General features: G+C 40.4%; 1 protein-coding gene across 2 annotated transcripts in view; it reads right to left on the bottom strand.

The window, feature by feature from the left end:
- LOC143426265 (uncharacterized) overlaps positions 1–22,799 on the bottom strand; it is a 45,570-nt gene extending 22,771 nt beyond the window's left edge. The window contains exon 1 of one of the 2 annotated variants that reach the window (XM_076899590.1): positions 22,541–22,799. In XM_076899590.1, the coding sequence (XP_076755705.1) occupies positions 22,541–22,621 (81 nt within the window). In that variant the 5' untranslated portion in view covers positions 22,622–22,799. Of the gene's footprint in view, positions 1–13,493; positions 13,659–22,540 lie in introns of those variants that run through there. The other variant, XM_076899589.1, reaches the window with a different exon arrangement.
- Positions 22,800–24,289: the final 1,490 nt, after the last annotated feature.

Below are 24,289 nucleotides of genomic sequence, written 5' to 3'. Positions count from 1 at the left end.
TAATCGAAGCGAAGATTAAGTTGGTATGGGCAAAAAAGAGAAAGTAATAACATTCTAATAACGCTTGGCCAAGATGAAAAGCTGATATACGGCGTATTACGAGCCAGTATAAGTAAGAAGCGCGAAAGTACGCTCGCGACGAGGGAACGGGGGATGACAAAGCGTAAAAAAGCTGCACGACCAGCCCCTACGAGCGCAGTTTACCGACTCCATTACAGATTCGACACGTGTGCTCGGGTACCTAGCCTCGACGCAGGCGAGAGATTCCATTATTTCTTATCGAGCTTCCCGGCGCCGCCTTCTGCGAACCCTTTAAACTTTGTTTGCCACTTTTAATCGAGCACGCGAACGCAAACGCTCCGAGTGCGCAAACCAGGCGTGAACAAGTTAACCCCTTAGCTGCCAAGATCGCTTTAAGGCGCGATCAAATCTTACCTTCGTTTTTAACTTTACTGTTCCTATTTCGAGTTGTTATTCGAATCGATGTGGTGAAAGAAGAGTAAATTAAAGCAAATTAAAAGTTAAAAATTCAACGGTACTGTTACTGTACTGTGTTCTTGCGATCGCTTCTTCTTCGATGCGTTAACAAGTCGTCCTAGACGGGATGCCGGGTTCCAAATTCCTCGACGCGTTTTAGATATCCTATCCGCGGGCGATTGCTCGTTTTTACCCAAGTTTGACACCACAATCGTGGCCAAGGTTATCAGGCGCGTTCGATCTAATGGACAGCCGCGAGCCATCCGCCGTGAAGAGATGCTGGAGAACACAATTCTCCTTCTCGGCTTGCGATGCATGCATGCGGGAAGAGCAAGTAACCTCGAATAGTTTCGCGTTTGGTATGGGACGTAGAAGCTTCTAAATAAGAGAAAATGACTGTTTCGACTGTGTATTTACCCGAACGTCGTCCACGTAACGAATAATTACCGTACGATGTAATTGAGCGACGTGTGTACGTCTGTGTGTCGCTTAAAGGATAAGTAGGGGGTTCACTCTGCGAGATAGTGACATAGCGTAATTCTACACAACAGCGATAATCTAATATACAAAAGCGTACAAGAGCATTGTAATCACATTGAAAATGTTGCTTTATAGTCTACATTGTACACAGATTGCAACGATAAAAATGGAATTACACTGTTCTCCAATTGTCGCAGGTGCGATTACTTTTTTTCCAACCGCGCGTTTCACTCTTTTTTACATGGTGAAACGATTCGCCTCCCATGTTAATGCTATTAAGGCTCATTATCGGGGGTTCTTCTGGTACGGAAGGTGGCGCGTCGGAATTTATTGCTTCGCGATACACAGCGATGCAAAATACGCGAACGTGCCGCGAGAGCATAGAGAACCGCGTACAGATGGACTTGCGCGACTTTTTGCTTCAATTTGTATCGTTTTAAAACTCAAATTATTCTTAGTAACTCGCATCGAAGTATCTAGTCGATACATAAAATGATATTAATTTTTAAATTAAAAAGATAAAGAAAAAACTTCAAAAGATATTTCAACTTATCTCTAACTTAACTTATAAAGTAGCAACAGGTCTCACGTCCAACGCGAAACTTTGAAGATTGTTTCTTTTATATTCTTGAAAGCAACGAGATGAAAACACTCTAACGGATATACGTTCAATTCGCGTGTGTTACGGGGGCCAAGTGAAAGAAAATCTGCTGCCGGCGAATGCCTGGGTTATACAACCTGACCTAATGCGTCTCATTTAATGACTCGATAATAAAATCAAACTAGAAACTGGAAACAAAATATCAATCGATTCCTATTTACTGGCCTATTTACCGTAACGAAGTGGCTATTAAAAAGTCGATTAATCGCGTCTCATTTTTGTGTCTCGCTTAATTGATCGTTAAAAAAAAAAATTATACTAAGAGTCTCGATCACTTCCGATCGTCGACCGTTCTTCGTTCCATAAAAACCGATGGATGACATTATATACCGGGTTAATTATGAATAATTACGTGCGCACAAAGGAGACAAGAACGCAAGAGGTAAATAATATTATTTGTCGGGGTAGCTCGCTTTCACGAACAATTTCATATCAATTCGCTTCTTACGTAGACTTTGAAATATAATTACCTTTCGATGGAACGTTCCGGTACATTAACCAGTTTACCAGACGTAGATCGAAATATTGCTTCTTTTTTTCCCTTACCGGGAAGCAATTATACGAGAAACGGCGCCACTTCGAACTGTACCACGGAAAAGAAACTAGAGAGACCAGGGACATTCGTTACGGTGGAATTTCCGTGGAAAATGTTGTCTCTTAAAACTGAAACGTGCGTGAAAATGCGAGCGGTGATTCTGGATCTCGCCTTCTTGGCCACGCGAATACGAACGTCGAACGCGGACGGCCAGTATGAAAGTATAGAAATAACCGGTCTCGAATATATATTCAATTTAAGAGTGCAAATGATCCTCTATCGTATTTCCAAATTCGAAGACGTTTAGAATATTATGAGGCCAGATCGGAAGAAAATAAAACAATTAAAAATCTGAATTAAAAATTTTGATGTGATGTGAAAGCAAGAGTCGAAAGGCAACCGCGTAGTTCAGCGCTAAAGCCTGCAACTGATTTATGAGTTCCGTCGGATATCTCGACCCAATGTTACACGCTTCATCGACAAACATTTTCCGGATTATATATCAGCCACTTCAGCAACGAGCAATTCTACACGATGGTGTTTACATTGCTATAGAAATAAGATTAGAAAAGATTAGAAACCACGATTGGTGGTCAATGTGCAAAGTCCCATTATGTATCGTTCCTTGCTTAGCTGAATATCACTCTATGCTTTTTCTTTGTCATGTAACACGACTCTATAGGCTATCTATAGGAAGGATCGTTCGATTTGTTATTACCGAATATCAACAGGTAGCTCGCATATAATGGTACGCGGTCAGACGGAGAATGAACTCGCGCATTCAGCGGGGCAGAGAGAGAGTGCGTGCACACGCGTGTTTCTCCCGCTGATGGCCCATAGCGCATGGCCACGAAAGTCGCGATACTTGGCGCACGTGCCGCGTGCATTCTGTTCCCCGGATACACGCGTGGCATTACGTCTGCGCCAGACGTCGACATGCGGCTGACGTCCTTCGGATGCACCCTTCCTGTTCTCTTTTAAGTGGACCAGCGCGGTACGAGCTGTTACGCGTCTCATCTCGGTAGCCGTGAAAAACGCCACGTCGAGTTAATATCTTATCTCTCGCGCGTTTCGAAAAACTCACGGTGACGGATTGTAAATGTTGCGTAGAGCATCTCGAGTTAAAAATATTACTTTTTCGTAAAAGGTTCGATTAAATATAGCAATGGTATTTACTTGGAAACGTTTCGAGAGGATCCAAAGCCCTCTAGGCCTCTCTAGTAGTGCCGCGAAGTTAACAAGGTGTACACGTGCCGTTTAAATGGCAATTACGCGCGCGAATTAGCGAGCCTCGACTCTGCTCGCGTGCTGACAAAAAGAAAAGTAAAACTGACGGCCGTGTTAGAAAACGGGGCCATCCTCCGGCGCACGCCATCATCCGTTAGCGGTACGGTAATTACGTCGGGAATGCGTTTGCCTGGATTACCTACCGGGGAGGAGTCTCTCCTTCGGACGAGACTAGTTCAACGACGTCACGTCGCCAAGCGAATTATTCAAATTGTATAGATATCCTTTCGAGTCGAACAATTCAAAGAAAGTTCGATTTTGGGCCTTGCCTAAACACTCGGTTGGCGTTCTTGTGCGAACCTCCAGGTTGAACGCAAGTTAAAAATAAAACATTCGAATGCGTCTATGAATCATTTAGCCGTCCGTTTTATTTAAATCATTTTTTCAATTTCTTACAAACCCGTCTTCAATAAGTTACGCTTTTGTAATTACTTGATAGGATGGCCGATCACGTATGAATGGAGGATGATTGCGGCTTTGGGGGAAAATAACCGACACGTTTTATTATTTATAAGCGTTCGTTGTACGGGAAGGTATTCGCGTGCGGTCTGTAATACGCACGCGTGTAAATCGTATGTCCATAATAATACTTTAGATTTCTCTGATGATTGGTTTCGTTCGTTATCTTGCACAAGAGTGAACGATCTAAACACGAAAAACGTTTGAACGTTTTGCTTGAAAATTCCACGGTATCTTCCGATTCGTAAGATTTCCCGAGTTTAAACGATTTTACACGAAATGATACGCCTATTTGTCGGAATAGAGTAGATTCTCATGATCGAGAGAAGAAACGAATAAAACGAAGAGGAATGTATTCCGCGACACGTTTTCCCACGAGAAACTTATAAATCGGATGCATCCCGATTACCATTTCCATCGTTCGTAATCCTCGATGTCACAGTCCCCTGCGTTCCACCGAACTGAATTAGAATTTCATATTCGCAATGATAAGTTAACGGACCGTGAGTCTCGATATCGATTACGCGAGGTATTTCCTTTTTCTTCTGCATTCACATGCGTAAGAATCCGTACGTAACGGGTCGCGCGGTCCATTGAGTCCGCATAACTCGTTCCAAATGTTTCAAATCGGGGTTAGAATAGGAAAATTTTCAACTGCCGAATGAATCCGCGTAACAGCTTCCGTTCTGAAACCGGTATCGTTTCCTGCGACAGAAAAATCCTTACGCTCCCCGTTTTCTATACCTTTGCTTCTATTTCCTCTACCCTGTTACCACGTTGCTAAACAATTTTCCTTTGGATCAAGTATCAGTGAAATTCCATTCGATCCAGTGACATTCCACGAATTAAAGTTTAAACGAGTGCGTTGAACTTTCATATTTAACCTTTTCTATCGTCGAAAGCCATTGATTATGAAACGGAGGAACGTTTCTCACTTTGTGATGAGTTTCACGCGCAATTACGAGGCAACGGAAAACGTCGGTCATCTAGAAATTTTAAGCCGCGACGAGCTTATTGTTGAATAGATATTTCCAGTTCTCTGCGTGCATTGCGATGTTTCGATTTCTTATGCACCAACTATAGGAATGATCTAAGTTAACGTGAGATAAGGGATCCCATGAAAAGAAAGCCAAGTGAAGCCTTCGAGAGGCTGCTAGTGTTTATCGCATAGTATTTCATACCGTGAAGGCCTAACAAACTTATAGCTTCTTTTCTACCCACATCCTAATAGCTTCTGAAACGAAACGTTAGTCTCATTGCTCGAATTTAATAAAAAATTTGTACGCTACAGAAATATTTAATACGTGGTTCACTCATCAATTGTACGATCAATAAGTATTGCATCATTTATAAAGCACAGACAACCTATCATTACTTTCATAAGAAGAAAGAGAGGCAGGCATAAATACCTCAATGTTCGTCACTAATCATCCATCCGGCGATTAAATGAATGAAATCAATTCTAAACCGCTTTGCAATCCTACACAGCTATATATCAACTCGATAGGCGGCATCAGAAGCGAAGCAGAGAGCGCAGCGTACGAAAGAGGAATACTTTCCACCGATCGAGGAAACGAACGAATTACAGGACGATAATGAGACTGTTGGCGTCGAGATTCGTTTGGTAATCGAGGCGGACGTACCCAGTGGTCCGTCGTGGTTGGTGGCACGTACGCAGCCAAAGCGGAGGCTGACGGGCGACGATCGAAGCGGAAGAAGAAAGCACCGCGACGACGGCGCGGCGGTACACGAGGCGCGCGTATCACGTACGGACGGGGACGGGCACGCGGCGCGCGTCGCGCGTCGCGGCACGCGATTTGCGCAAACGTCTTGATCGCTCGTCTACCAGGCGAGCATCAACGCGAAGCAACGTGTGCCAAGTGGAAACGGGCAACGTGCGTCGGGTCGCGCCCGTGGACCACGTGAGACCCGCGGCGACACACGTGTCCGTGTGCGTGTCCCCGCCGCGGTGGCCACGTGCGCGCCATCACCTGGACCTTCTGCTTCTCGCTGATTCTACGGAAATGGAATTCGGTGCTAGTCGTCCGTCGAGTTCGATCGATATCCTCCGATTCTACCATTGAATTGTCTGTAATTTATTTAATTTTTTCAGTGCCGTATAAGGCGAGATATTTCATTTTGCCAGAGATTCTGTAGAGTAAATGGTTCTGCGGTAGATTTGCGTTTGTTTTTCGTGGCCAGTATCTTTGATTCGTAAGAAAGCGCACCTGTGCAAACATCAAATTGCAAACAAGAAATTAAGTTTGCGATTATTGATGTAATTTTGTATTAGTAAATGTTAATAGAAACACCATGGCGTGCAATTATATTTGATGGCCATTGTGGAAAATATGTAACGTTGTGGTCGTCCAACCGGAATACGTGTTCACTGAAACTGTAGCCTTAACGCGTTCATGTAGTATACATAATGTGCGTGCATGGGTAATGTGCGTGACGATGGGCAATTATATTTGTAGAACTGTGGTTGCGCACAGAAAAAAAGTATATCGCAAGTGCAAATTTTTAAATTGTGTGTATATTCTTAAACGTCTTATTATAAAATGTAAATGTTCGTTTCGAAACGTTGTTATTCGCAATACGATACAACCTCGTATGCAAATTGAAACTCGAAATAGTTATTCGTATTATGTTCAATGCAGAGAACGAAGAGCAAGAAATATATTTTCCGAAAGCGTTAGACGAGTTTAAAAAAAAATCATTATATTTCTAGAAACTAATTATTTCTTCGAAGTTAGTCACGCAAGGAAGCATTGCTCTGTGTTTAACTGAATTTCTTTTACATAGTTGAATAAATAGAGACAGACATGTTAATCATTCACTGATCAAATTAATTATAAATGCACTCGAATTATCGATTAGCTGTTGTATATAACCTTCTCTTGTTACGGAACAACCTGACAATTAATAACGCAAGGTAATAACTGACGGCAATGACGCTTGCAGATCTAATAATTAATAATGTATAATTCAAAATGAATATATGAAATTATATTTGAATAATAGGAACAACGAATAAAAGCTAAAAATAATAATTAATTTGTGATTAACAAATATATCTCTATCCAATATGTATACATACATATAACAACGAATAAAAGCTAAAAATAATAATTAATTTGTAATTAACAAATATATCTCTATCCAATATGTATACATACATATAACTACATTTCATTTTGACTCATATGCAAATACCTATGCGAAGATAACATCAATAGCTACCAAAATACGTACACCTAATTGAATTATGTGCATCAACTAATTTATGAAACAGCACATTGAACCATAAAGACAAATATATTTGCGCAGTATAACATCGTCATTCATTAACTCGTACCAACAAGTACTCGGGTAAGCAAAATCTGGGGTTACGGGCAACTGTCACAGCAAACGAGCAACATAATCCTAAAGATAAGTAGAACGAGACGATCATCGTCAGCCGCAGCGTGACTGAACACGAGTGGATTCGAGTACCAGCATAATTCGCAATCGTGAAATCGCATCGTTTGCTTAGAACCGTCGCGTTTCTCGGCTGGCGTCCTGCAACGGCGGAAGTGCCGTTCAAGAAGCGCGACGAACCTCAAGGTGGGTCAACAAAAGAGGAAGAAGGTGACATCGACGGGTTGCCCACCGAACTTGGGCACTTTCGCCACCGTTGCGCGGTAATTACGATAGGTTTTTTTGTTATAAACAACGAGCGGGGGCGCGGACGGTGAGCTTCGAAGCGGGCCAATAAATTAATGTTACCAGGCGGACAGGAAGTTGGGAACGCGGACCGCTGCGCAGTTTTGCAAAAAACCTATTGTTAACGTGCTACCCTGTTAGCTATGCAATAATGTTGCAACAATTCGACCGACTGTTTAACAATCATTTTACAAACGGTTAAAGGGACACGTGAGAGAGACCTGTTGCAGATAGCTGGGTAGACGATTCGGGTTTTTCCTGGCGCGATCTTAGGCTGTAACCGATGCTCGTTAGGCTTACGCGTTACGCGCGACGGGAAAGCGGGTCGCATCTGCGATCTTGTATAGAAATTATGTTTTCCCTTCAACGAACATGTTCCTTTTCCCATTTTCGTTTATTTTATTATCGACAGCACCAAGAAGGTTTCTTTCGCTTCATGATGCCTTGGTCTCGACTCTTGTAATGTTGTAACGTTATTATTGTTGCGCATTATATATTGTTGTAATTCAAAGACTGTTCACAGTTATGATTGTTACAGTGGAGTTCTAATGGGATTACACAACTGGGTTCATTATCTTGCACATTTTTTAATATTCAGTTTTCCGTAACATCGAACTTGGCGCTACACAGCGTTGTGACATACATTAATTATAATTCTATGGAATAAATAACGTAGAATATCTGAAACATGCGTTCTTGTGAACGTCTGGAATATCTTTAAGATATCGTTGAGACCTCTGTACCATCTATGATCCAATTAGCACAAGTAAAGTGATGTATTGATATATAAGTTTGATAATGCTATCTAAATCGATCTCGAAAAGCCAACATCGAACGGATTAACAAACGATAATCTTCTTCTAACATGTTTCCAAGAATTTCTCAATTTCCTCTGATTGCAGGTTGTAACTAGAAAACTGAATCGCCCGACTTCCCAACTTCTCGCGGTTGATTCGTACAATATCGCCTCGGCTCGACAAGAACGCGTACGAATTTCAAACTACGCGGATTCTTCGAAAGCTCGACGTCTGGTTCGGTTGTTGCAGTTGCAGGTGGGCCGCGTGGCTGGCTCGAATACCGATCGAGATTCCAGGTTTCCGCTGTCTTTTGTCCGCGGTCGGAAGCAGGCATAAATAGAACGTAGCCGTGAACGTAGGCGAGCCAGCTTGGCCCGCGCCTTCGACTTGTCGCGCTCGCGTTAAACGAGAGGGCGAAAGAGCACGGGGGCGAGCCAGCTCGAGGGAAAAAGAACCGCCGGCGAGTGACCACTCGAAGGATGCTTTTAGCCGGTCGACTATAAACCCTGCCCACGTTGTGTCCCCTCTGTTTATGGGCATCGCGCTCGAGCGGACGAGCCGGAGGGTAGTTTGCATGGTGACGCTTCTTCAATGGATGGGATTAAAGGGTTGCCTCGAAGGGTAAGAAAATCGAATAGTTTACGTCCGTCGAGTGTGTGAAACGTTGCTGGGGAAAGATCTTTCGAAAGTCGAAAAATTACCTTCTGCAAAGCGCACGAGCATTGTTGACTATACACGAGACAGAATTTGGCGACTTATTTGAATTTATTAAAAACGTTCTGATGAAATAAGTATTCGATTTTTTATTACCATTACAACAGTCTGCCGTCGCGACTAAAGAAGCTAAAACACGACTGAAATATTAAGAATCGTGACTGGTTGTGATTCTGACGAATTTTTGATACTTGGTATCCTCTATATCTTTATTTCTTTCTTCCTTTCAGAGAAATTACGTTTAATGTTCCAGAACGGGACGCAGCGGATCGAAGTCTCGTGTAAGCGGCCTAATCTCGTGCTCGAGGCGATAACATCGTAATACGGTGGAAACATTTTCGCGTTAGAAACGTGACTGGTTCGCCCGTGCAATCATAATTCCACGATGGACTCCTCTCGGGATTTTTCAATCCATCTTCCGATTCGCATCGGTTTTTAATTTGATCGGGAAGAGGGCTTAGCAGATACGGGCAATGGCGCGCAGGTCGCTAAAGATAGTGGATACCGCAGATTCGTTAGTGGCCGAGGTGTGAGCTGTTTTAAGGCGACGATTTAATCGCTTTAAAAGGGAACCACCCTTCGAACGATGAAATCGTAGTCTCGCGAGAGAACGTGACTCGTTAATGCTCGGCGTGACTATCGCCGATTTCTTTGCCCGGTTATTAACTGGCCGCTAAATCGAGCGGATAGGTTAAAACGTCGTCTGGGCTATAATAGTCTACAAGCAATAATGAAATTCGATCGATGATAAAAATAAGTTTGAAAATATATAGTTCGTAACCGACTCATTTAAAGAGCAAAACAAATACTCTATTTTATACAAATGCAAATATTTGCATGCGATGCGCGTCTAGGCACTGTGGAAACTGTTGCACTTCTACTAATTTTAATCATGGACCGCCACTGATCGATACTAAATTTCGAAAGAATTACTTCAGATTGTGGCAATTACTTTCCTTCGTCCAAGCTTGGTTAGATTTTAAACGACCACCGTTGTGAGACTAAAAAATTTACAAATTTTCACATAGCTCTGGTTGCCGTTAAAAAAAAAAGTCCGAAGAAATTGAAAAGAATGTTTAAACGCTAACCAAGCTTCTTTCAGGCCAATCCGCGACGAACCCGAGGGACGAACAAAGCGCGCGATTCTTTTCACGAATTCCTGTTAACAGGAAAAAGAATCCGAATCATCCGCCTTCTCTTGTGTCAGCCAACAATATCCAGAAATTTGCATAACACGTCCTCGTTACCGAAACGTCTGTATCGTCGCAGAAGTGAAACGGTAAAGAGGTAACCTCTTGGGAATAAAAGAGGAGCCCCCGGAGGTCGTCGCGTGGGAAAACACGAAATTTACAAATTTCTCGAAAATCCAGCCGATGCCTGACTCATTGTGCCTTCGGCGAACTGGTCACGTCTGTGAAACAGAGACGAACAAGGAAAACATAAAACTCGTGAGTAGGCAAAGGATAAACGGTTGCTCACTAGAGAAACGATTCACACGATTCACAAAGGGAGAAAAATTGGACAGTAACGACAGCGTTAATTCTCGCTATCAATTCGTAATAAATTAAATACACGGAAGATGGCTTCAATCGAATTTGTCATTTGGGAAATTATTGTCTCGAATTTTCGTTCGTTACGCTAACATTTGACAATCTTTTATATTATTCTAAATCGCTTCGAATGGTTCTCTACAAATTAAATTTACTACTGTTAAATTTCACTGCTCGTTTTATCGCTCGATACTAAGTTCGATGGTTTGTAAACTAGTTCGTAATCGTTTAATCCTTTCACGGAGTAGTGAAACGTTCAAGGAACTGAAAGTAGTTATAATTCGTAGAAACGAGCACTTCTTCGTTATCAACATTTTCTGTAATTTTACGTTTACGCGCTCGTGCGTAGTGGATTTTAATAGTCAGTTTGCGTATCGTAAAATTGGGGGCACGCGAAACGCACCATAGCGGAAAAACATAAAGGAGTTTAACGATATGTCATAATTTACTGTCTTCTGTAGCGACTGCTATTTAACAGCGCAGAGCTTCGAAGATAAGGAAATCATCTGGTATAATTTTGTTTTCTAGCCTGAAACCAGAAGACAAGTTCTAGTGTAGAAATCATTTTGTATTCAAAATAGAATGTATAGCATGTTTACTGAGCTACAATAAAATTAATATCCTACGAATATTTTAGTATATTTTAATAGTTGAATAGTTCTTCTTATTCGAAGTTCTTTTCTTCCACGAAGCCTTCTAAAGTCCTGCGGTTAAAGACGGATGTTGCTCTATACAAGTTTGATTAGAATGTAGCGGTGTACGTGTAAATAATTTAGTATGGATCTAACAATCCAACTATTCATGTGGCATTATAATAGTTGGTACGGAAATGCGCATGCCAACTATAGAAAACTGAATATGAAACAGCTAAGGAACTGAAGGTAATAAAAATGCAGCTGCATAGACGATCAAAAAACCTTAACATTAAACTAACTAACTAAACCTTAACATTAATCTATTTTATAAAATTATCGACCTGCACGATGTTACAGCTACAACTTCTAATTATTAAATTTAATTACTATTGTACAATCGTCGAAAGTTTCAAACACATTTTGCATTTTAAATACAAAATGTACAGAAATTTATTGGTCCAAATAACTTCAAATAAAATGAAAACTATATCTGTATACATTTATTAATGTAAAACAGCATTATTTGTAACTAGAAAAATAACGGATTATAATATCAGAAATTGATGATAATTAGTCAGACTGTTCGGCTGTTTCGTCTTTATTATCAAATCGAAATAGAAGACTCAGACCAGTCTCTCTGTATTGAAGCGCGCAAACTTTTGATTCCGCCAACTGCATGGAAGCACGGGTCGGTCTTGAAGGGAACACTCGCGGCCGGCAATTAAGCAATACTCGGTTCGTCGGTTACTTTTAATTGTTCTTAACGAGGCTAAACGCGCCCGTGGTCCACGTCACGGCGCATAACAATGAATAACGGTCGCGGTGAACGAGTCCGTTTACTTTGTTCCCTATTGTCACCCGTCGACGACAATAAGCGGACCACGCGAGGGCTCGGGACGCGGTATCATTGACGTGCGAACCTTGTTGTGTGCACCAAATAAATTCCACGTAAATCCGACCGGCGATTATTTTGTTTTGCCAACTACCTATTCTTCCGGATACTTATTCTTCATTTTACTTTCCTCGCTTCGTATTTGTATAACGCGTAAAGATACGTGCTACCAAGATCGATCAACCCTGACACGTACCATGCTCTTGTTTCTTAGAATATTGTCTTGATTATTCGAAAAATCAAGTATCTTTTTAGATAACTTTCTCTTGAATAAACGAAAACGCGATTACGATTGAAAAATGACCCTGAGCGTTTCATTTATACCGCTCTAATAGTAAGATTGAGATTTCACTGCTGCGAAACTGCATCGTTTAGAAACGTGCTCGTCGATAAAACGCGAGTTACTTGAGATTATATTTTTCCGAAGGAAATGAGGAGAAAGGTAATGCGAAGAGAATAATTTCAAATGTTCTGTCTTTATGACACCTCATAACACTTTACGATGTTCACGCGAAAATATATAGTGTCTTGGCGAATGGCCAGATCACGTGTAAATAAAACGATATATCGTTCGATAGCAAAGAATGCTGACTTACTTTCCTTAAAGTATACAGTGTTTTAGGAATAAGAATAGTCAATGCCGTTACTATTTCATTGACGTTATGACGTCAAAAGGAATAACAGGAGCATTAAATCTGATGGATTTGCCTCTCTCCGTGTCTCGAATGCGTCTCAACAGCTCTCGTTAACCGGTTTCAATCGCGCTCCATTTATTCCTTGAACTTAAACTTACTTCTGTACCTGATAACGAAAATGGAAGCGTAACGCGCGCTGTTTATCATTCAAAATGTTATCTGTATTCTACGAAGACAGTTTACGTCGATTATAAAACGAAAAAATACCACTTCCGCTTCTCCGATAAAATTCTTATGTGTCACGAATGACATGCTCTTATTATCGCATGTTGCAAACATCAAATTCTACTCTCGCGCGTCTCTTATCCTTTCGCTAATATTTATTTATAATCCCGCATTACTCCATATTTCACAAGCGACGAAAACATATCGATCAAATAAGAGAGCCACTTAACAACCGAAAGCGTGCGTGTCGTGTATGCAGCGAGGCGTGTAAATTTCGATGCACTTTAGAAAACCGTAAGAAAATACGGGAGTGCACGCCGCACGGAAAAGCGAGGGCCATCTGTGAACAAGGCAATTACGTGAAGTTGACCGCGGCCCGCGCGATTCGATACGGCTCGAACGAAATATGGCGTGAAATTTGAAAATGCGCACTTTACTCACCGTCAACTCGGCATTTCGTACAACGTCGTTCGTATGTCGCCGATGGAAACCCGTCACACTCGACAATATCGTCGACACGATCATGCGTCTGCGATCTGCGTTCACTGGGCACCTTTGGATCGAATGTCAGCGTACCGGGAAACCATAAACATTGCGTGGAAACCAGGAAAACGAAGAACGTCCGGAAATTCCTGTCGTTGTCACTATTCTACCACGCGTCTCGTATTCTTTTTATCCTCGACTCGATGCAAACTTTACTTGAACCGATGTATCCGGTAACGAGTTCATTTGTCGACCACGTTTAGTTTACCGTGCGACACACGAAACACACCTGACCAGCGGTCGAACCGTACTGAGGCGCTGGCACTCGCGAATCTCGCGCTGCACTTCCCCCACCTCTCCCTTTGCGCTGACGCTCGAGTAGTCAAATGAACAACCCTCGTCGCGATTTTACATGGACAATTTAAGAAATATTGTTAACCGTATCTTTCAAAATAATATCTTTGATAGCTAATGTAACTTATGGCTGTGTATCAGTCGATATAAAATAGTATAGTTTCTAAAGAAGTAAATTTTAAGTCAAATTGGAAAATTTAATTAAACAATTTTGTTCTGTATTTTGGCATTAGTATAATTACAACGAACGTAGTTGATTGTATAATGAAATTTAACTGGAATAAAAATTTCTTTGGTTTTTCATAGCTTAATGTACTCCAAATGTACTGCCTGGCATATTTATAATTTATAAATGATACTTAAAAATATCAATATATTAAGATACGGAATATTGATAATATTCCACAGCTAATTATTAATTTAAAATAAGGTTTAACTATGTTTGAATACTTTTTTATACACACATACACATGATAAATTTTCATAATATTGTAAGTAGTAAAAAAAGTAATAACATAATATGAAAGATATATCATAGAAAGATAATTCATAGTCCGTTTCTGTTAAAATCGAGTCTATTTCGTAGCGAGCTTAAGGTGAACTACTTTCCGTAGTGTTTACGATCTTATGGTTCTACTTTAAAGATGTACCTGCTTGATGCGTGCTATCCTGCGCGTAATTCCCCAGAGGGTGCGCAGATTATGGTTGCGGCACGATTCTAAAACCTTCGAGATAGGCAGTCATGAGTCACGCTCACCGGTGTAAAAGGAAGCTCATCGCGGGCGCCCAGTATAAATGTTAATATCCCTCGTTCGGTAGAAACCAACGGAGCCACGATCAACGGTAGTACCATCTGTGCCATTCGGCTTCCCGCGCGTCCACGATCGCTTGTTAGTGTAGTTGTTCTGTTTGTTTCGTTGAATAAATCACTAGGAGGGCAGGATCGAAACGACCAATGTCGCACGGTCTCTGGGACATTACGTAATCGCGTATGTATTATTTTTTGCAAGGTCAAATAACTTTTTGCCATTAATCGACGGCTGATTGAACCCTTTGAAAGGCAGCTGCGCGTAAGTCTACCTATCGTTGATAATAATATTGAAAAATCTATATCACGTGTATTCGACGCTGCTTTTGTTGTCCTGGGGATATTGAAAAAAGATTTACATAACGTTGTTACCACTTCTAGTAAATTATTTAAAATAGTTTTAGCAAATGGGACATAAAAATATGTACGTGTTCGTGAAATTCTTGACATTTTGATCTTCTGTTCATTTTCGCGTAACGTAATTCTAATTGTAATAGTATAGGGTAAGCCGATCTTGAGTTTGCATTTGCACATTGTCATGACCACTTTTCGAGCAGAGATAATCGTCGATTTTATTGCTACCATCGTAACTGGGACACATATTGCGCGTTATCTGGTTGCATCAATTTTTCAGTAGCTGAAACAGCTTAATTCGATTCACACTGGGACAATAAGCGTCGCCGTGGACGTCTACGTTCCCGTTCGCCGATCTCTTTCTTGCCTGCACGATCTTTTTCCCAGCCACGATTCTCCCACATTCGGTTCTAACCTGACCGCATTCCAGGAAGAATCTGTGCCTCCGCCTATCAGAATGCATTTACATCGTTTCTGACGCGCCGAGCTGCCACTATCAATGCGCATACCTCAACTTAATAGAACGGCTGGATCGTTGCTCGAGCGAATATAGGCGTTTAATTGAGAGAAACCAATAACGGGATCTCGAATTTACATTAGTCGGTGATATTTATCGCGTCACGCTTCGTTATTCATATCGTGTACTTAATTTTCAGTAAACAATCAGGTAATAACGCAATAAATGTTTTCTGCGGTATATATTGTCTGCAGAAGCGTAGATCGCAGTAGAGAATGTAATATCGAGATTATAAAGTATATGAGATACGTTGAGTGAGGACATTTTTGCCAATATTCTTCAAATAATAAAACGTTAGAGTAGTAAATGTTTAAATTTCTTTCTCTTATATTGTTAGATTAGTTTCTTTCTGTATATGGGTATGGAAGCTTGTGGCAGATTGCAAACGAGTCTACGTCATTTCCTGAGGAAGGTACGTACATACGTGCTCACGAGAGACTGTGGTTTTCGAAAGAGCTCGAGAAAACCGCAGGCTACGCGATTGTCCTTGATAAAAGCCTATAAGTATGTTTCAATGGCATACTTTCCTCTACCCATTTCAACTGAAAGGGATAACAACTTTGTTTCCGTGAAGTATTTCCTAAGTATAGAGCCAGGTAAGGGAACATCTGCAACAGATAAGAACTCGACTCGTCTGGGAATTTCTTTCAAAACCATCTACAGAAACACTTTCTATTCCGTAATTGTAAAAATCCAAATGGTATGATAACTTTGATGTGAAAATATTCTAATCCGAAGACACGAATATAAGTTACTATTACTCCCTCCATTCAATGTAACTCACAAGTCTATAAAATAATTCCTAAAATTAATTATTAACTCTACTATAATTGTAACTAACTAACTACACTAAAGTGAATTAACCTTCGTCAAATTTAACGCGGTACGCTAATGAAATTTGTCATACCGCTGCTCCAGAATACTAAGGATGCACTATTGTGCGAACGAACACTTAAATGATCCTTCTCGCAACCAATAACGCAACAGAGAGCAATAAAAATTAGATCTATGGATCCTAAGTAATTCGAAAGTAACGTTACTTCAAAGTTACATAAAATTACAAAAGGTTGTCAAAAGAAACGGATTCCTTTGCCTCCACAACCACAAATTCTAACGCTGCGACAAAATCGGACACAACGGCAGTAAGCGCGCATCGGTAAAAAGCTCCTACATAATCCTTTGTATCTGGCAACAATTACTGAAACGCGACTTCGATAGCATTTCAATAGGCACGATAGCGGAATACCGAACACAGCCGCTGAAGATCATCTCGGTGGAAGGGTTCGCGCGCACCCTTTGTTCGTCGTCGAGCACGCGCGCGGCTCGTTCGCATGAAAGACGCGCCGAATGAGTCAGTGTCCGATTCCCGTGCAATAACACTGTTGGAAAAGCGCGTACTTTCTCTCGCGTTGCGCGTACATTTTTTAAACGAACTTCTGACAAATACATTTACGAACACACGATCAGCTGGTTGGTCATTGACATTATAAGAATGAACAGCTTTAATTGCGGTAAACATCGACGAATTAAACACTGACATCAATACAAGTAAATGATAGTAACAATATCGTTCCATTGTTATTCCCACTGCCGAATGATATACTATATAAAGAGTTAAAAATACAAAGTTAAGCAAAAGTAAAACAACAAAAATAAAAAACTTGGCAAGTGTAATTGTAAATTCTATTAGGCACGGTAGCTCAATAGAAATGAATTATCTAACCAAACTGCGTGTACGTAGATATACATATGCCAGTAGACGATCGAGTGGTTGGTCATCAAGCATTAGGCAGTCGATGTTCTTGGGCCGTGCGACCGGAACAATGAAAACGCAGCGAATACGATGCGAGTCACGCCGATCATGCGGATACGTACCTCGCGCGCGGCCGTGTCTCAGCCTGGACGACACAAAGACGAAAAGGCGGAAACATCCGAGACGATAATAACAGAAGGAAAAAAACAGAGAGAGGAAAATGAACGAGTACGAAGGGAGTAAGAAGAAGAACGAGAAGTGGAGGAGGAGGAAGAAGAAGAAACGACGACAAAGCAAAAGGGCAATGCAACGTGCGCGCATGATTTACGTACACGAGCGATCGGCTGCATAATTTATCGATCGACCGAGAGCGCATGCGCCGTTGCCTGGTGTTCATGTGGTATTATGCATGCGCGGCTGCCGAACACCGCCGCGAGTCTACGTACACTACGCAATCGATCACTGTCCACCTCGCTCGATGACGTTAATGAGGACGATCGGTACTTAGCGATGATACTTTAGTCCGTTGCTACTCATTGCGGCCGATTATATGCACCGTTTGTTTACGCAACCAAGAAACGATGCGGTTTATGGACACGAGTAAAGATGTCGCATGCAAGTCTGCACTTTCTTCGGGAAATTTCGACAGATCGCTTCCGGTAGAGCGATGACTTTTCGTTTGTCCATGCTCTCATTCTCTCGGTTCTCGGTTTATTATTCTCTACTGGTTTTACAAATTAGTCTTTTATCGCCAGTAGATGACGTTTGTGAAGGGCGTTACGCTCTTATTTTGCCCAACAGAAAACGTTCCTATCTTTTTCTTTTCTACGCATTCCTACTTACATACTTTTCGCTTTGCACACTTTTCGCATTTAATATCTTTGTATACATTGTTTTTCTTCTTAATTAAAATTCGTTACTCTTCCCCACATCCTCCTTAACTCTTTCCTCCCCCTTTTAGTCGCCTCTTACGACAAGCAGAGGATACTGTGGGTGCATTCTGATCCCCACCGCACAGGGATATGCTCTCATTTTAATGTCTACTGTTGTAAGCTACTGTTTTCACGACAACTGTGGACTTTTATTGTGTTTTAGGCTGGTTACTTGGTTTTTCATTCTCAATGGATCCTCTTCACTTTTGATGATTGTTTGGTTAGCGCAGGAATTCGAGGTTCAATTAAATAGACGAATAGCCTGTTGGTGGTATGTTCGTGGTGTTTGTCACAGAAAATAATTCTATTCCGGCAATTTTTGTCGGTCAAACGAAACATAAACATTTTCATACCACATCATTACCAATTCCGATTTACGAGCGCCCAAATAAATTTGTATCCCTAACAGGAAATCCTGTCTCGAAATACCCTTCATCGTTAGTGACACTACTGTTCAAAAGTTCGAATATACGGGCAAGTGAGTAAAGTACTAGTAACTATGAAAAGACAGAACAATTTATCATCCATTTTCTTTATACATATATCAATTTTATATCTTAGAAAATTGAGGTAACATATCTTTGATATTTAAAAATGAACAAAACTGCAGTGTGCAACCTTTAGAAGAGGCAATATCAAATAGGAAAACATATACGGATGGGGAAATTGTAAATTGATTGAAAATATGTTGGACGAGACTTAAAAGGGGTGAGTCCCCTAAAATTTTCTACAAGACCTATATGGAAGAAAATGTACTGTTTAAAGTTACTCTTTTATTTAGAAAACGAGGAAGGCCTAAAAATTTCAGCAAATTTACTATGTTGCGCTTATATGAAATTTCAAGACCTCTAACAAGAAACAAATATGGTGATATGATGAGTTTACTGCCTTGCATGCTTCCAATTTACCATCAATATTTACAATAGGCTAAATGTAAAGGAGAAATGAGTTTAAAATATAAATGTGAATTCATTATTTTTAGTTATATTAATGATATAATTTTCCTCTTTTATAACTAAAATTAATTCTTACTAAACTCGATTATTTGTGTACTTAATCTCTTCATTTTAATCACTATTTTTCAATAAATTTATTCTGCCCCTGTTTTGGTTGTTTATAATATATTATTATTTATAGCTAAAATGATCATTTAACACTTTTGCTGGATTCACCCGAATTGATGAACGTTTGCCAAAATTTTTAAATTGATTCAAACGCAAATTCTTAATTATGTCAATATAAGAACAAATGGACTTATGCCACTTTCAAAAACCCTTATATAACAAGTGCTCTAAGTTGTTATTAAAGTGTAATGTTACATAAAAATTAATATCTCCAAAAATTGCACAAGAAGTATTCTCCTACAGTAAACATCGAAATCTGTAGTTTTTATTTAAGTGTACGATGCAAATGCACAGGGTGTACTCAAACTTTTGCCTGGTAGTGTATACAGAAGCGGCGACGGATCAAACGGCAAGCCGATATCGTTGAACGATCGAGCTGTCGTGCAATAAATCGTACGCGATCTTCGTTATTCGTTTATCCGTCGAAAATAAGATGTAGGCGCAGAAACGAAGCGTGGAAAAAGACACGGGAAGGATCCACGATCGATCAATGTCGTTCCGTAGAATCACACGGACGAGCATCATTGGGCTGCGAGTACAAGCGTGTCGTGCGATAGCCGTTTCGAAGCGTGCAGCAGCCAGAAATAATCTGTTTATCGGAAAGAATGATCGCGTGGCGCGAAATTTCGCACGGAAGTGCCTGACGAAGGTTTAAACGCTGGCTTAACCCATCCGCTCTGACACGTTTGCGAGAGGATGCGCACGCTGTGGACGGAACGTGGCGCTCCCTGCGTTCAATAGATTTCAAGCTTACGAAAATTGATTCGATTCAAATGTAAGTATTCATTTTTCTGAACAATTCACGCGATTCGAGTAATTATTTTTGAGCAATATGTTTCACTTTGTTCGTCCTTTTACGTAGTAAAAGTAACGAAACTTCTACCGAAGATTCTTTAGGAGCTAAAACAAGCTAAAACTGCAGATTCGTATGCTTGCAAGAATGCTTTTGTGTCGAGTAGCAAATGTTTCCATTGAGAATTCTATAGCATTCTGAAAATACAAATTTGTGTACTTCGAACGAGGCAGCGGAAACGTCTACCGAAACTTCCTCAGCGGCGAATGGAAATAGAAATTTGCATACTTCGAAGAACGTTTATGCGAAATGCCAATTGGAAATTGTTTAGCGTCGTACCGTTACCATTATCGATGACGAAAATAGGACTGTCGATGGATGAGTTTCGTTCGCAACCGGTCGAAATGAATCTCGTGGACGGAATTCGTACCGCCGCATATCTTCGCTTATGGTTAACTAAGCTACGCGTCCACCCACGACTAGCAACGAGCCGGGCGATAATAAAGCTTCCGGTCTGGCCGCGGCAGCCGCCAGGCAGAGAAAACAAAACGTCAGGGGAAGAGGAGAAAATTATTATTCGTTTGCCGCGCGGCGCGTGTACAGAGCGGGGTACACGAACCGGATGCAACGTGTTTGATTTACCACACGCACACCTGGCCAGTGGCCCCCTAGATGCACCCTTAATTATCGTTCAGCCGATCGTATAATTTTCACTTTGTTTGAAATTATGGGATAGATCCTCGTCTATCCTTGTACGTGCTAAATCTTATTTTACGGTGTCAAGTTCCCCTTGATTGCGCGCGGCTACTTGCCTACGGTTTCTCCAACGAATTTTCTCAGGAATATATAGATAGCGTTTATGTTCAAGTGAGAGGTTTAGTGATGTTAAAAAGAATGAAAATATTTAAACTTTTCAGTACAGAAAAATATATCTGTGTGAAACAAGTAAATTAATTAATTCTTTGATTAATATTGTAAAGCTAATAAGTTATTAATTTGTTAAATAATAATGCGTGCTAAATAATTCACATCGAAATCGAAACTGAAAATGGAAAATGTATTGGTTGAAACGTCGAGCATTCGTTTTCACGTTTTTGAAAGTATAAAAATACGAATACCTGTGCCGTGTGAATATCATGCGAAAAATTAGCATTCGGATTTATACGAATCTTAATTGATCGCACGTACGTTAGAAGATGGTTGTGAAGCAATGAACGCTGGAATTCTATCTGATAACTTTAATCAAAAGTAAACTGATAAAATCGCAAGCTATAGTCGTTGTTTGACAAAAATATGTATCCAATACATACTCTAAACTTTTTTCAAGTGTTTTAGTTTGTTGTCACAAAATACAAAGTAAATCATTATTGAAGCTTATAATAATTAAGATTGTACGTGTAAAAATGATATAGAATAATATAAAGCCACTTACAGATACTGCTTTGTTTAAATTAAAGTATTGCGATAAAAAAATTTAATAGAAAATTTCATAGAAGACTCATTAGTAATAATTTTAAGAAACTTTGTCTCGCATGTGTACTGTACGAAAGCACCTTTTCACAAAAAACTTTTTATTGCGAAAGTTGTACGCTTCAACTTTCCTCACCTAACAATCAATTCGAAACGTAAAATTGAACGGCGCTAAAATAAAAAGGTAGGGAAACATTGGAAAAACTTGGTACACACCAAGGTAAGGTACTGAGCGATAAGAAAAAAGAAGAGTAATATTTAAATTGCGCATGATGCGGGTAATTTTACGGTTTCTAAGCTGCGCCTCCGTTTCGCTGTCGAACAAGTTGGATGAGCGCATAAACGTGGCGTACCGTTAAGTATCGCTGGTTGTAAGTTTCACTTTTTTTTTCACTACTAGTCGGTGTTATTATGACGTTAGTCCACAGCGCGAGTGGAATTTGTTCGTTAGCGTGTTTCATGCAGTGCTTTCTTTTCTACCAGATCTCGAGCTGAATGAGAGAAATACGTGAACCAATATCTAAACCAACCAGTGTCTAAACCAATATCATTTAATCACAGAATAAAACGTTTATTGAATTTACAATATTAAGTTAACGTGATAAAGATGTTTCTCAAGGTAAAAATAGAATTTTTTTTTAAATAAACACACATTGTTAAGAATAGAACATTGATAACCATGAGAACCTTCATTAATTAAAAATGTAAACACAGATAAGAGAGAAACTCGAATAAGAATATCATTCTGACAATTGCTAACATTATACGCATCTATAGTAATCCAATTTTTGTGTTAACAATTTGAAACAAATTTGATCTTTCTTGTACCACAAATTATATACATAATTATAGTAGTTGCAATTAAAAGAGAAAGTGATGAACGAAGAATTGACGACTTACCCCTTCATTTTTCGACAGAATCGGAGGCTTCTCAACAGAGTCCACGTAGAATTTCGAATACATTTCCCGGTGAAATCGCATATTTCCTTTGCGCAACTCAACTACGCGTTCCCGTCCAGCCGACAATCAAATGCATTTTTATTATTTCCTACTTAACTTCCCACGAGCGTCGTCACTCCACGAGGGAAAATTAAACATTTCCGTCAGCTCCAATTATTTGTCGAGCGGAATCACTGCACTGACGGCCGCTCAAGATTCAAATTTCAGTCGCATTTGATAAAAGAGCGAAACGTCAACGAATCATATTCACACAATTATCCGTTGACACGACTGAACGCTCGTAGACGTTGGTACGTGTACCTGAAACGTGACGTTCGACTCAAAGTAACATCTTTCTTTCGTTAAAGTGCGTGGAAAGAGTTGGAGAGAGTCACTTCCGAGTTGACCACCGACTCCACCGGGACAATCGCGCGTTCTTTTCGCCGCGGTAGCCCCGTGAAAACTGGAAAGCGAAACGCTGTTAATCGCACACCTCGAGCTCCTCCATGCGTGCACGCACCGTGTCCTTCCCCCTACTCTAGCGCGTCAATTCGCTCCTCTGCTTCTTCACTGCTCGATGGCCCTCCTGCAGGGTAATTAGCGTCTCCCTTTTAACGCGATCTCCCTCTCGTTACCCTGAAAACTCATTGGGAAATCAACCGGTTCCGCGAAACCGTGCTTCATTGTAATTAATGCTGGCTGCAAATGCGATGGCAATTAACAGCGGGAACACCGAGTCACGCGTCTCCCCTTTCCCTTTGGTTTCTCTGGTAATGAATATTTTTCAGCCACCGTGCCGCTCATGTGTTAATTAGATCGTTGCGCTGGGCTGCTGGCCAAAGTTCGTTAATAGAGTCGAGTTTGCTTCTAGAAGACATATTTAAATTGCAATAGCGTCGCTACATCGAACTTTTCCCGAAAGCTTCACGTTTTGTTAATCGCTTGGAGCAATCGGTACGAGATATTACTTCGTAAAATACCACGTTTCGCTTTATTCCAGGAACAGGAAGGTACATTGTGGATTAAGGGTGCGTTATATATCACTCGGTGTTAAATACTAATGGATCAGCTCTAATCTCGGTTTGCTCGGAACTTAGAGCATTATTTATAGTAGAGCGCCTTCGTATTCCATGTTTTTGAGTTATGAGTAATTTGGGAAATCAGAGTTAGTGCTCCTATTTTATGGACGATCCAATTATCCGGACAACTTTATTCCCAGGTGGGCAAGGTGTCTATGGAGCTCTATTTCAAATAATTAATTAGATAGCAAAAATTGATAGCTTTTACTCGCGATATTTCATTTTTAATTACCCTCGCGATATATTATTAATACGGGCTGAAAATAAAATATTCAACTATTATTCCGGCAACATTTATATCACATAATTATTAAATAATTTCAATTAATTTTGGAATTGCTATAGGGAACTCGTTTCGTTCCGTTACAAACTTTCAATAAGTACACCGCATCAAAAATGAAATATTCGTTCCGTGCGAATTTCAAAGAGTACCAAAGTAAAGAATTTTCTGAAACAAAGTTCAGGCGCTATCACTCACAGAAATGTAGCGAACAGCCGTTCGGGAATTATGTCGATAAATTAACGTTTAACAGATCAAATTTCCGTACACGGGAATTATTTAAATTCCATCCGCTCGGTGTAATGCATTTAATTAAATCAACATACCATTTGGGGAACACATACCTATAGA

The sequence above is a fragment of the Xylocopa sonorina genome, chromosome 8 (assembly GCF_050948175.1).
Source record: "Xylocopa sonorina isolate GNS202 chromosome 8, iyXylSono1_principal, whole genome shotgun sequence".
Lineage (NCBI taxonomy): Eukaryota > Metazoa > Arthropoda > Insecta > Hymenoptera > Apidae > Xylocopa > Xylocopa sonorina.
Note: the sequence above shows the minus strand (reverse complement) of the source record. Positions and strands in the feature narration are given on the sequence as shown.